General features: G+C 36.1%; 1 protein-coding gene across 2 annotated transcripts in view; it reads right to left on the bottom strand.

Annotated features, from left to right (window-relative positions):
- The window catches only part of LOC137401603 (glypican-5-like), a 46,986-nt gene that overhangs the window by 24,248 nt on the left and 9,536 nt on the right, over nt 1–13,202 (bottom strand). For both annotated transcript variants that reach the window (XM_068088034.1, XM_068088035.1), the window contains exon 2: nt 2,288–2,464. In XM_068088034.1, coding sequence (XP_067944135.1) covers nt 2,288–2,464 — 177 coding nt within the window. The remainder of the gene's footprint in view (nt 1–2,287; nt 2,465–13,202) is intronic.

Here is a 13,202-nt window from a genome sequence, read left to right as displayed (position 1 = left end):
ATGAGCGTACTAATCGCAATCGAGTTTGGTCGATTTCAATCTTGAAACATCCTGGCAGTCAGACTACCTCAAACATCAAAAACAATCACAAACCATAGCAAAATATTGATATTTTTTGATAAAATCTACAAAAATATATTATATGGTTTTCTACTATATAATAAACTCAAATATGCAGCTATGCCCACTCGGACTGATTTGGTTTCACTGATAATCACATACAAGCTAGTCACTTCTAAGTTGTATCTCAACCTTTTGATATTATAGCTTTGATATTAATGTCCTAACATGATGAATAATAAAGCAGTAATTGTTTCCTCTGTGATTCTGCAGCAAGCACCTGAACGAAACTGATACTCCTCCCAGTTATCCCATGTACGGTGTTGATAATACTTCAGCATTATGCTTGCTATCGCCTCATATGGCAAAGTAAATTTTTGATTTAATCTGATCCAAGTTGAGTTCACATTTTGGTCATTAAAAGTAACTCTTACTATTGTTTTCATCTTTTTCCAAAATTATTTTTATAGTAATATATAAACATGTAAGATGTGGAGTTATCCATAAACCTTTTAGCCAAAAGTTCGATGTACATGCATGTATGTAGAGGGTCGGCTAGCAATGAGTGCACAACACTAGAAGTATGTAGCTTTTTGAACAAAGGTGTAGCGGCATAGTGCAGCTAGATAGCAGGGAACGGCTAAGTAGTACGCAGCAACTATGTAGCATGCATTGGCTGCATATATAGCATGATAGCTTTGAACAGGTGAGTAACACAGAACGATTGTAAAGTATAGGGTTGCTAGGTAATATTGAAGCACCTCCTTAGCTGTATAACACAGCAGCTATGTAGAATAAAACAGCTTTACACCATGGAGTAGCTATGCATTGTTGTTCAGCAATATAGCATGGATCAGTTATGTAGTACACAGTAACTATATAGCATGGATCAGCTATGTAGTATTGTGCAGCTATATAACATAAAGTGGCTTTGTAGTATTGTATAGCTATATAGCATGATGCAGCTATGTAGTATTGTACAGCTACATAGCATGGAGCAGCTACATGTATATAGTATTGTACAGTTATATATATATTGAAACGCTATATAGTATTGTACATCTATATAGCTTGAAGCAGCTATGTAGTATGATACAGCTATATAGCATGAAGTGGATGTGTAGTATTGTACAGCTATATAGCATGGAGCAGCTAAATATAATTACACATCTATATATACATGGAAAAGCTATTAAGTACTTTACAGCTATATAGCATGAAGTGGGTTTGTAGTATTGTACAGCTATATAGCATGAGGTGGATGTGTATTATTGTACAGCTATATAGCATGAAGTGGATGTGTAGTATTGTACAGCTATATAGCATGAAGTAGATGTGCAATACTGTACAGCTATATAGCATGAAGTGGATGTGTAGTATTGTACAGCTATATAGCATGAAGTGGATGTGTAGTATTGTACAGCTATACAGCATGAAGTGGATGTGTAGTATTGTACAGCTATATAGCATGAAGTGGATGTGTAGTATTGTACAGCTATATAGCTTGAAGTGGATGTTTAGTATTGTACAGCTATATAGCGTGAAGTGGATGTGTAAAATGGAGCAGAAGAGAACTGGAGCCGTTACGACTAAGTCGTGCTCCATTATCAGGAAAGGACTGCCATTCACTGATAATAACTTTCACCCTCTCACACCAGCTAGCACCCGGACCTCTATTTGCTCTTGTCCTAAGATAATAAACCGATATGTATTCTCCTAAATACATACTCTTGCTTCTGTTTAAGTTACAGCACTACTTTGGCAAATATAAATGTAGAGCTCGACTAAATTTTACTATTGTTCTAACAAACACGAGAGCTTGTTTAAGACTTTGAAGTATGGATTACCAAAGGACCTGCATTTTTTCTATGCAAACAGATATCATAAAAAGTTGTTCACACAGTTCATTAAGAAATTAAATCGCATCTCAAACTAACATACGCTGCCAATCATACGCTGCCAATCATACGCTACACTGACTGAAATGACCCTAGGTCAGGATATCATACTAACATCCAATTGTCTTGTCTATTCAAGTGTGTTTAAAAATCTCAAAAATTGTGCAATTATTGTGTGTAAAACTGCTAAACTAAATTGCTTTTTTGGAGTTGTCTACTAACTTCTGAACAACATTCCATTTGGATTATAAAATTTCTTACCGCTTTATGTAACTTAAATTATTACATTTTTAAAAAATTTACCAGAAATATTGCAAATAGATACTCACGAGCGAGATATCTTCCAGGCTCCATTTGAGTGATTACAGGAGAGGTCTGGTCTGTTAGGATTTTTGTGTACTCCTCCTGAGCTAACAGAAGCAGTTCATTCTCCGTGTCATGCGTGCAACACGACTGACGTTGGGAGGCTGAGTGGTTCGTGAAACGGCATAGCTCAAGGCTTCCATCTACAAATTCATGCAGATGTGAGTTAAATTTGATACCCTGCGTTGAAATACATGGAAACTTAGTAATTTGGCTTAACTCAAGCTTTTAGTTGTTGTTTGCGTTAGTTACCAAAATAGACACAAAACTGGGTGAAATGAGGATGAGTTAAACTTGATAAAAGATTGTTCCTGGTTGGTTTTGGAAGGCCAGCCTATTAACTGCAAATCAAAATTCTTAAGGCTAATCCTAATCACTCCCTGTTTTTTTACAAAAATCTTCAAACTTCCTTCCCTGCCATGACATACATGTACTACACTGACTAGGGCCATGTTTAAAATCCAAGCATATGAACTGGGCACCTAATAGGCACCTGTCAGGACCTGTCACACTGGTGACCTTTTTTGAGAATTCAACCTAAGTCTGTTGTTTGTAAAACGCTCCAAACCACTATGGCAGCTTTCCATAAAGATCAGGAATGATTTTTTCAAATGCAAGAACTTGTACGAATGACTCAATGCGTCATTTGGTAAAATATTCTGCAGCTAATTATGCTCGAATAGCGTTTCACTGCCTGCACAGTCATCTGATTCATGTGTGTTTGCTCGAGTCTTGAATGACAATCGTGTCTCATGTTTGTTTGACGACCGAGCACTATGCAAACATCGTGATTGTGATTTGCCAACCTGCTGGTCTTTTGTTTTACGGCGAGCTGTATCTCGCGAAAATGGAGATAGGAATTTGGTACAAGCCGTACTATTTAGAATATGATTAGTCAAACAAAGCCATGAACTAGACTGAACTGCTCATCAATCAGAGTGATTGAACGCACATCACAGGAAACCAATTCAGTTCTGTTCCATAACTAGTTTAAGTTGGGAATGTCATTTATCTTTGCTTATGTTGAAGTTGAACCCGAGATGAAAACTGATTTGAATGCGCCGGCTCAGAGTTCGGTGTTCTATCTTGTAGTGTTTACAGATTACTTGCTCTCGACATGCTCATGCATGTTGAAAAACAGAGTAAACTAGAGATGACTTCATATTTTGTTTCTAAAGTTAAGATTCAAGTAATTCACTCATTCGGATAACCAAACAAACCAGGGGACAACTTGACATCATAAATAACTAAAACGTAAACAAGTGTAAACAAAGAATCTCCTAAAATCGCGGTGTTTAACAAAAAATAATTTTACACGCAAATAAACTTTCAATAAGCAGTCGATATTTTCATTTTTCAGATTTGTTATTATTTATTATTATTATTATTCTCATCAGATTATCGGATTATCAGATTATCGGATTATCAGATTATCGGATGACCATTCAATGTTTTAACAGTTTTATAGGAAAAGTACAGAAATAGTGGTACAACAGAAAATTTGGTCACAGTCGTGTCGTATGTACTATAAACAGTCACAACGGTGCTACTTACGATAAAAAATTTTGTTTTATTTCGTTATAAATAAGTTACAATCGTAGTTAATGAAATGGAGCTGAAAGTTTGAAATGATACTTTACAGAATTAAATAGCTTTTTTGTATCTGGAGCAGATGTAAACTAATATGTCTTGCCTTTTGGTGAATAGTACACAGGAAGTGCTCATAGATATAATAGCAAAGGAGCTGGACGAGAAATAGTTTATACTTATAGATAGCATTACCCTTTTCGGTCATTGTCTAAAATGCAAAACATGGTTATCTGATTTGATTAACGCTGCATCAAGGGCTAACGGCAAAAGGTTTGTCATTATATCTATAAAAAACTGTGCCCCTCGCTGACTGTACTAACCGCTGACCTAGCTTCACCCTAAATGAATTTTTATAGTATCAGTTATGATGTTTGCATGCCAGAGGGCAATACACTCTAGAACTGGGGTCGAAATCATTGGAGAGACAAGAAATTATAGATGCGATGTTATTCTAAGTAGGACAATGGACTGCCTCAGGGTTTTTTTCTCACTTCTCTCCTAGAACTGCACCCTCTAATCATATTCTCCTCCTACTTCAATAGCACATTACACTATCGCTCCTCCGGCTAAAGTTTACTAACTTTACTCATGAAAATATTCATATAGCGAGTGATAAGCAAAGGTCCGGTTACAAAATATTTTCAGGTGAATTACACTAAAGGAGACAATCGGGAAACATTGATGGATGATTATCTCATGCTGTGATTAGCAGAGATAAAATAAATAAAGATTAACAGCCAATCCCGTCAGAAACATGATACGACAGACAGGATTCTGATCAAATATTAGGTAATAGTCTGCGTTATTCATCGACTCTGAAAAAGCCCAACAACATATCTTTTATAATGTCACATCGCAGCATAATCATAAAAAGCACTTAGGCTAAATTGAAAATGTAAATACTTAATAATAATATTAAAATATATATTTTAATATATATTAGATATATATTAGAAAGTATTATAATATAAATATTAAAATACTTTCTAATTTGATGGTGTATTCTATCAAAAACTCACAATGGGACGTTTTCTGTTATTTTTTCTTTGCTATCTGATACCGAATTTAGTAATCTACTAAACGCTTTAGTTCCAAGTAGATATGCATATGTTGGGGGCATCAATACATAGCCCCTCAAACACCTCCACATCGGTCAGGTTATCGGTTGGAAGACTAGAGAAGACAAAGTAGACATACTGTAGTGGCGGTTTACTAGACATTTATTTCACGGAGACAATCTGTCTGAGAAGTGCAGGAGTCGAATACTAGTACTAAAGTGTACACATTTAGTTGTCCCTAATGTTTGACTTGTAAGAGCTACTGTGTAAGGCTGAAAAGGTACCAAGCCGTTTAAATCTAAGTTATCTCAGCATTGAAGTGTTCTCGTGAGACGCGCTGCAAAGTGCCAAAACTCTTTTGTGTCTAATGCTCTTACATAGTTGTTAGCAGTTTGCTGAGAGCCTAATCGCTAGCCGTTACCTATTGTGTACCCAAATGAAATTATCATTTTGGATGAGTAAACAGCGTTATTGAAATTGATCTAGCTCAGCGATGGGAAAGAATGGATGCTGAAATTGATGAAGATCAAAGAAATGAGTCTTATCTACCGTATATTCCCAAATCTATCTAGGCTATTGAACAGTGAGAATTTTAAATTTCAGTTAATCAGGTTTTCTTAACACATAACACGCAAAAAGAGTGCATTTTTAGACCTTGATAATTCAAACCAGTACTGCAAAATTTTCGCAATAATTTGTTTTATACTGTTAATTTTTGAAATGTTACGGTAGTTTGTCGTAGTGTTTAGCCAACGGTAGCGCGTGTATTGTTAGAGCGAAGACGAATAATGGATGTGAAACTATAGCGATTGGTAGAGCTATTGTTGCAGGTAGGCTCAGGAGGTCCTCCATAAGCGGGCTGTCCACTGACCACAGCAGTGATTTTATCTCCAGCTTCGGCTATCTCAAAAAGAATTTCAAGCCCTAGATAGTCGGCGGAGGTAATACTACCCCACGGGTGGATTGCAAAAAGAACCAGTCAAATCAATAAATCAATTGAAAAATGTGCTGCAGATTGTAACGCAGCTCAGGAAAGTGTCTGCGAGATAAGCGATCGGTATATAGGTTGCTTAAAGTGTCTCACCGTTTACAGTCTGAACTGTATAGATAGATTATCTCAAAACTATAATTTTATATTTTCATGTTACAAACAAACGGTTGCAAATAATTTTGCTAGCTATACGCTTGGGAAGCAGTTCTTTATTCATATATATATATATATATATATATATATATATATATATATATATATATATATATATATATATATATATATATATATATGTCATAAATACTAGAACTAAAGCCATTCTCCTTTCGTTGTTAGCTTTTTTCGTATTATTATACATTCATCGTGATTTTTACTATTTCTTATGTCTCCAAGCAGTTTCATCTTTGATCACGATTACGAACTACAGTAGCAGACGCTCGTTGACGAAACTGCGATACAAACTTGAAACTACCCCATTTTTCCTTTTTACGCGACGCAACTGGATAGTAGTCTACTCATTCAAGCTAAAGTTAGATGGTCTGGAATGTTCTGCAATATTCTGGAATGATCCAGGAAGATTTTTTCTCACATGGCATGCCTAGCATCTCGAGCCAATCTGTTTCGCTTCTGAATAATCCATGCATAGTGATTCACTACTGCAGAACTCTTTTTCAGCATTATTTTTACTAAATACAATATTTTTGCCAAAACATTGAAATATTTTAGTATCAAATATTTTTCCAACATTATGTTCTCATTGCCTGTTATACCAGACAAGTATGCTAGTAGACCTGTGTCACATGACAGGTGTGATAGGTATCTGCACAATTATCCTTCAATGTAGAAAATGGGTGCAGATTTTGCCAAAAATCCCGGGCGATCTTCTTGTCTCAGGCTCTTAGCGAGGCTTCGAACGGACGAACAGACAGATGAACAGACAAACAGATGGATGAACACAGCTCTTATTATAGTAAAGGTTTTCCTTATATGGTTGCTAAGCATGGGACACACATTTATCTCTATAGAAGCATGTATAATGTCACAGAGTGATGAATAATTAAATGAAACTATATTTTGATGATTCCAGAATATGTTTAACATCTCCTCCCATTCATCAATCGAATGCAAGAAATGATAGTTTATGCATAGCTGCGTTAGACCAAGTATCCAGAGGTTTAAACTTTCCATAGAATAAAGCCAAGGAGTGAACTGTTTGGTTAGGATGACACAAATCACTGTGAGAATGCACCGGAACTGGTTTTAGCTAAGGCGAGATATTTAACTGAACTAAGGTGGCTCCTATTGTATTGTAATGAACAGGCCTTAGTGAATTTGAAACGCAAAAAAGGCAGTTCAAAAAACATAAAAGAAGTGTTTGAAATGACTACGATTTCATCAATCCAGCTGAGAAGGTCTACTTAATATTATATGCCGTTTGTGTTTCTATGTTTTGGAGATTGGAATTTTCTGACAGCTTCCAATGAATAAAACCACAAAAATACAATGATAATAATCTTAGGAAACTTGACTTTTACAATTTGCTTTCTCAAATTAGCAAATAGGCTGAAGCTGCTGCCTTTTAGATAGCGGCTTCTGTTACGAAGTTAGTTTGTAGCCCCATTCTGCAAACTTTGAAGCTATCACAAAACTGGCAATAGATGAACTCTATAAGACAAGTAGTTGCTGTCAGCCACTTCCCGCCACTGTCGAGCTACTGTTGATCAGAAAAAATCTTTTTTGATTTTCTTTTTATTGGTACGAGTACCCTGACGAGCTGCTGCCTTTTAGGCAAATAATAAAATAAATCATAAGAAACTAAATAAATAAAAATAAGAAAAGATAATTAAAGCTGCTGCCTAAAATGCAGCAGCTTTAATTGTATTTTATTTATTTATTTTTTCTTTTTTATTTCAGTAACTGCTTCAATCTTTAAGGTAATGGGAGCAGTGTCTGTTCGAAACCACGCTTAGAGGTTAGAAAAAATAACGCATCATACAAGTATTGATCTCAGGTAGTCAGTTTTGCAGGAAGGCGCACTACCAACTGCACCACTTGACTACCTTGCAGTTAGCAAAATAATTATGCACACACTTATTACACATGATGGTCTCTTACGGGGCACGAGACTGCCAGGATACTAATATTTACTATAATGAGATCCGTGTTCGTCTGTCTGAAAAAATGCTTACAGGTTCAGAAAAACACTGCTTTTAAAAGGATTTGAACTAATGACTATTGAACTGGTAGACTGACAGTCTACCACCTGCACTAATCAACCACAGCACCATATTTTGGAATAATTGTGCCCACACTTATTCTCAGGGCTTTATTGGCACCCCTGATAATCTCTCACAGCACCAGGCTGTCAGGGTACTCGCACCAGAAAAAATAAAATCAAAAGTTTTTTTCTGACTAACAATAGCTCGACAGTGGTGTGATGTGGTTGACAACAGCTACTTGTCTTATAGATTTCATCTATTGCTAGCATTGTGATAGTTTCAAAGTTCACGGAATGGGGTTACAAACTAACTTCGTAACGGTTCAAGATAAAAATTGGGTTTCCTAGAAAGGAGGAAATGGAGAGATCGGTAGGCGACGTAGAAGGCAAGCTTGAATTAAAACCTTGAGATCAGTGTACTGCTGACAGCTTTTGGCGTTACGGCTGATTGAAATCAGCTTTGGTTAGTCTGGAAGTGGTATACCGCAGGTTGACATATTTTATGATATAATTATTAAGCTAGCTCTTGAGTCAGTTGAAGAAAAGTGCCGGCTTAGCAAATGATGACTGAAGTTAGCAAAAGTGAGCAAAATTGAGAATATGCAGAACAGTATCAGATATGTTACAGGATTTATGTTCAGGCATTTTCAGGCATGTAGTAGCTATGTCTACACCAAAATGGTATGCATAGCAAAATAACAAAAATGTATATGGGGTGTGTAATAAGGATTTGTTTAAGCCTGGTTCTCATATCGAATGCGAGACCCCGGCGGTAATATCACGCAGCAAATCACTTGGCAGCAAATGTTTACAATAAGCTGCGTCACTGGTGATCACATAAAAAAGGCCATTCCGTCTCTTGCGTTGATCACCCACAACTACCAGCGGTACTCTCTGCGTAGGTTCACTTCTTACCGCTGATAGCCCTGCGGCGCTGTTGTCGGTGCTTGCTGCGTATACGAGAACCAGGCTTTAGTTCTATGTTTATCCATCAACCTGCAGCGATACCTGGCCAACACCGTAATTGTTATACCGATTGATTTTTAGCAACTTCAATAAATGAAGTTTTTAAAATGCACAAGTCAAGTGATCGATTATCATAACATACAAACATTGAAATCTTTACTATAATAAGAGTCATGTTTGTCTGTCTGTTCGACTGTGTGCTAGAATCCATGATTGTTGGTTGGAAAAAAGATCCCATTGTAGGTGGTTCCAACCTGCAACATTTCGCTTTGTATGCCACTACTCTAAATACTTCACCAATCAGCTACCTTGCCACTTCAGGGAATAATTGCGCAGATAGTTATTCTCTGCACTCTATCGGCACGCGCACAACATTCTCTCACACCACACTAGACTTACGGGCAGTACTAGTATATATAAAGATCTTGGACCATGGCTATTGCTGATGCATCGCCATGCACACACCTATTTACTGTCAAATGATTCTATCATTTCTGGCTGTTACGTACCATCGCGTGGCCCCATCTACCGTAATTCTCTTAAAATGTCAATTGACTTCCAAACAACGCATGTGACATCTTTATTTAATGCCAAGCTTGTTAGCTGATCTCTAGAGCTGGTCACTACAAAGATTTGCCATCTTTTGATGCAGTTTTTTAGAAGTTGAGAGAGTTTTCCAGGCATCTTGAAGACCTGTTTTGAAATTTTAATTACTGTTCTGTCTGTGGTTTGTAATGTTTAGCATACAAAAGCAATTAAGAATGTCCAAGCTGGACTGCTGGGGTGTAACGTATCATCTCTATCTACAATATAGTCTAGGTGATCAATAGATTCAATATCATGGAATAAGACATTAGCAACATTAATCAAAGCTTCATTTAGTTTATGGTTTTGCTGAGCTGATTTGGCATGTAGTGGACATTCAGCTCAGGTTTTGATCTGAAAACTTGTGAAGAATAGCTAGTAGCTAATTTTTAGGAAATAAGGCTATTTATTTACTAATCTGCCTTATGCATAAAACAATTCAATTCATATCAAACTTGCTGTAGATTGAGTTCCTTGTTTATGCTTGCACATGTCGAGGCATAATCCCAAAAAATAACTACAACCATATTACTTTTATGTCATAGTCACAACATATCTCTGTTGTTAGCTTTGAATATATATATTTTTTTAAACTTAAGCCTTTAATTGGTATCTACAAATAAAATTTATTTATTTTCAAAAATTATTTAATAAAATCAACTTCGCCATTGTTTACACATCCGCGTAAACGGTTTGAAATTTTGGGCCAGTTTTGTCCAAAATTCACACGCATATTCTTCATACTTTTTGCCAAGCTGCTAAAATATTAGAACTCAAAACTCTATCTGGTTGCTGTGAACCAGCCTCTCATGTACCAACCTGCTGACTATCTGATTTAAAGTGAAAAACATCACGGACTTAGCCTGGCTAACAGCCAGTGTTTGTTAAGGGAAATGAATAATTTACAAGTCGAACTTGTCTGACATAATTATTTTCATTATTTTTAATCACCTTAATTATTTTTTATTTTTATACCTTTCATGATAGTAATTATTATTCATAGTTGCTATCCAACGGCTCATTTTAATGCAGGCAGAAGACTATGTAACCTGGAGATAATTTGATGCCAAAAATATAGTCAGTTCATCCAACTTAATAGCGAGTTTGTGTCTAATTCCTTTGTTTCTTGACCTTAAGGTAACAGCAATTCATTCCTGTCATTCTTTATGTTTAGCCATTTTATTATGATAATCAATTTGAAGTTTCAGTTTTAAGTTTACACTGTCGTATCAAATGTAGTGTATCTTATTGTATTAAATTATTTTGAGCCATATTAAATTTGTATGAAAAGCTGGAAAAAAGGGTTCTGAATCTATATCTTCTATTATTGTTCGTTACTCTAACAGTTGAACTCGATATTACCAATTCCATTTATTCAACTATCTATACATTAGATGGTTTAAAAAATGAACCCTGCTGAACAGACTTCCTCAAAAAATTAAAACTTTTGTGTTATGGGTTGGTTCAGCAGTTGAAAGATTCCATAAAAACCTATTTTTTTAAGCACGAAGCACAGAAAATGCAGAACCAATGCAACTTTTGTTTGTTTGCTGCCTGAAAACAAATTAAACACTGCCCAAACTATTTACACTAGTTTCACTACAAATGGAAATCATAGTAACAGATATGAAGCCATTCGGTGGCTTGGTGGGGCTGATTTGATTCATCAAGCAATTACCATAAGCTATTAAACACTTCCTTTCGAGTATCTGTCTCACATCACCCTCTAAGCCAGCCACTCGCCACGCCCGGCAGGTTTCTGTCAGCGCACTCCCTTTTCACTACTTTCAAATGAAGAGAGGGTTGCAAGAATAAGCCAGAGTAGCATATTGTTTTAATTCGAAGTGATAAAATCCAGAAACAAAAGACCCGAGTTATAGGGTGGCTGCTGCATAAATTGGAACAGGAAACTCTAGACACGCTTTTATGCTCTAAATTAGCTTATTTTGGTTTGATATCGTCTTCCTGCGATACACTCTTAATGAAGTAATTAAAGTTCCTTTAGTCGCCTAACAAAACATAATTATGCATTCGTCATAAATAAATACGTTCAGTGTCTCTTTGCAGCTTGTTGTGCATTTGATTGCCGTTTTGTGTCTCAAAAATGAACAATTGAGACGGATGCTAAAATCAGCTTCTTCCAACAAACAGCTCCGACTTTACTCAATGGCAGATGAAAGGCATGAACAAAGCTTTTTAATCACTTGTTAGAATTTAGAGACTTGGTGTGAGCTTAGTTTCAGAGTTTCAGACCAATCATAAATCAAGTGATCTATAGGACTTTTTAGACACTGTATAATGGGAAAGGCTTTCAAGCAGAAATAAAAGTACTAGGCTACCACCGTGGTTTTAAACAAGCATCGTGGTTGATGCCATGGAACAACCAATGGCTGTTTTAGTTGAAGTTAGTAAGTGATAAATTAATTGATATTTTAAACTCAATGTGAAACTACCGGAACCTCCTACAAGTTGTAGGCTACAACTCGATATACAAAACCGTAGTGAAAAATGAAGGAGTTTTTCAGAATTTTTTGGCAAAGATGAATACCTAGCTTTTATTATAGTCTACTCCTTAAATTATTATTATCTGTACATTGCGCATACACGAAGCGATACTTTTTAGTGTTGCAAAGGAAATCCATTTTTACACTTCCCCTAAATGAAGTCTGATCTTAAGGAAATCGATTTTTTGAAAGAGACCACATTTAAGAGAATGGCGTGACATTTCTACTTTATTTCACAATTAAATGCATTTGCTTTATTTTCATAACCAAATAGTGTCAAAAATGTCAATGATCTCAATTGCTATGGGGACAAGCTCCGAGGTTGGACATTTCTTTGTGGTCTCTTCCATAAAACTCCACACCGAAATCTACGGCTGTTGATATAGCAGGAAGACAGCTGTATTAGCATTGATGGTTAACTAATCAGCTATGGTCAGAATAATTAACACCTCTATGAGTCAGTAATCAATTATATATTACAAGTTTCTATAGCTAGAACTCTGTGCCCTCGTACACCTTACCACAGTTCAATCTTATCAGAAAAGAATCTAAAAACACACGCTGCCATTTATAATACATGAATTTACAGTCGTGATTGACTGAGCAACTACCAACACAACGGTGCACCTAATCTAACAATCTAACAACTCCTCCTTTGTACTCAGTAACACTGTACTAGTCAGCTGCGCCTTGGCTAGTTGCCATTTTGACGATCTCAGAACTTTGGCTAACGTGCTGCCAAGAGAGTCATATATATTTGCAGCCATGAAATATTGCTTCCAAATGAATAACAAATGGCTAGATAGTGCCCATAGACTTCAATATCATGCTTCTGCTATAACATACCATAATATTTCTATTTGAACCCTACCTTTATTTGAACATCACCTCTAATAGAACACTAATATAGGGGAAGGGCTGAAAAATACAGCTCTTTTGTGTTCAAATAAAGGTTTTACAACAAGTCTA

This window comes from Watersipora subatra, chromosome 8 (assembly GCF_963576615.1).
Source record: "Watersipora subatra chromosome 8, tzWatSuba1.1, whole genome shotgun sequence".
Lineage (NCBI taxonomy): Eukaryota > Metazoa > Bryozoa > Gymnolaemata > Cheilostomatida > Watersiporidae > Watersipora > Watersipora subatra.
The sequence above is the reverse complement of the archived record's forward strand: the minus strand, read 5'-3'. Positions and strand labels throughout refer to the sequence as shown.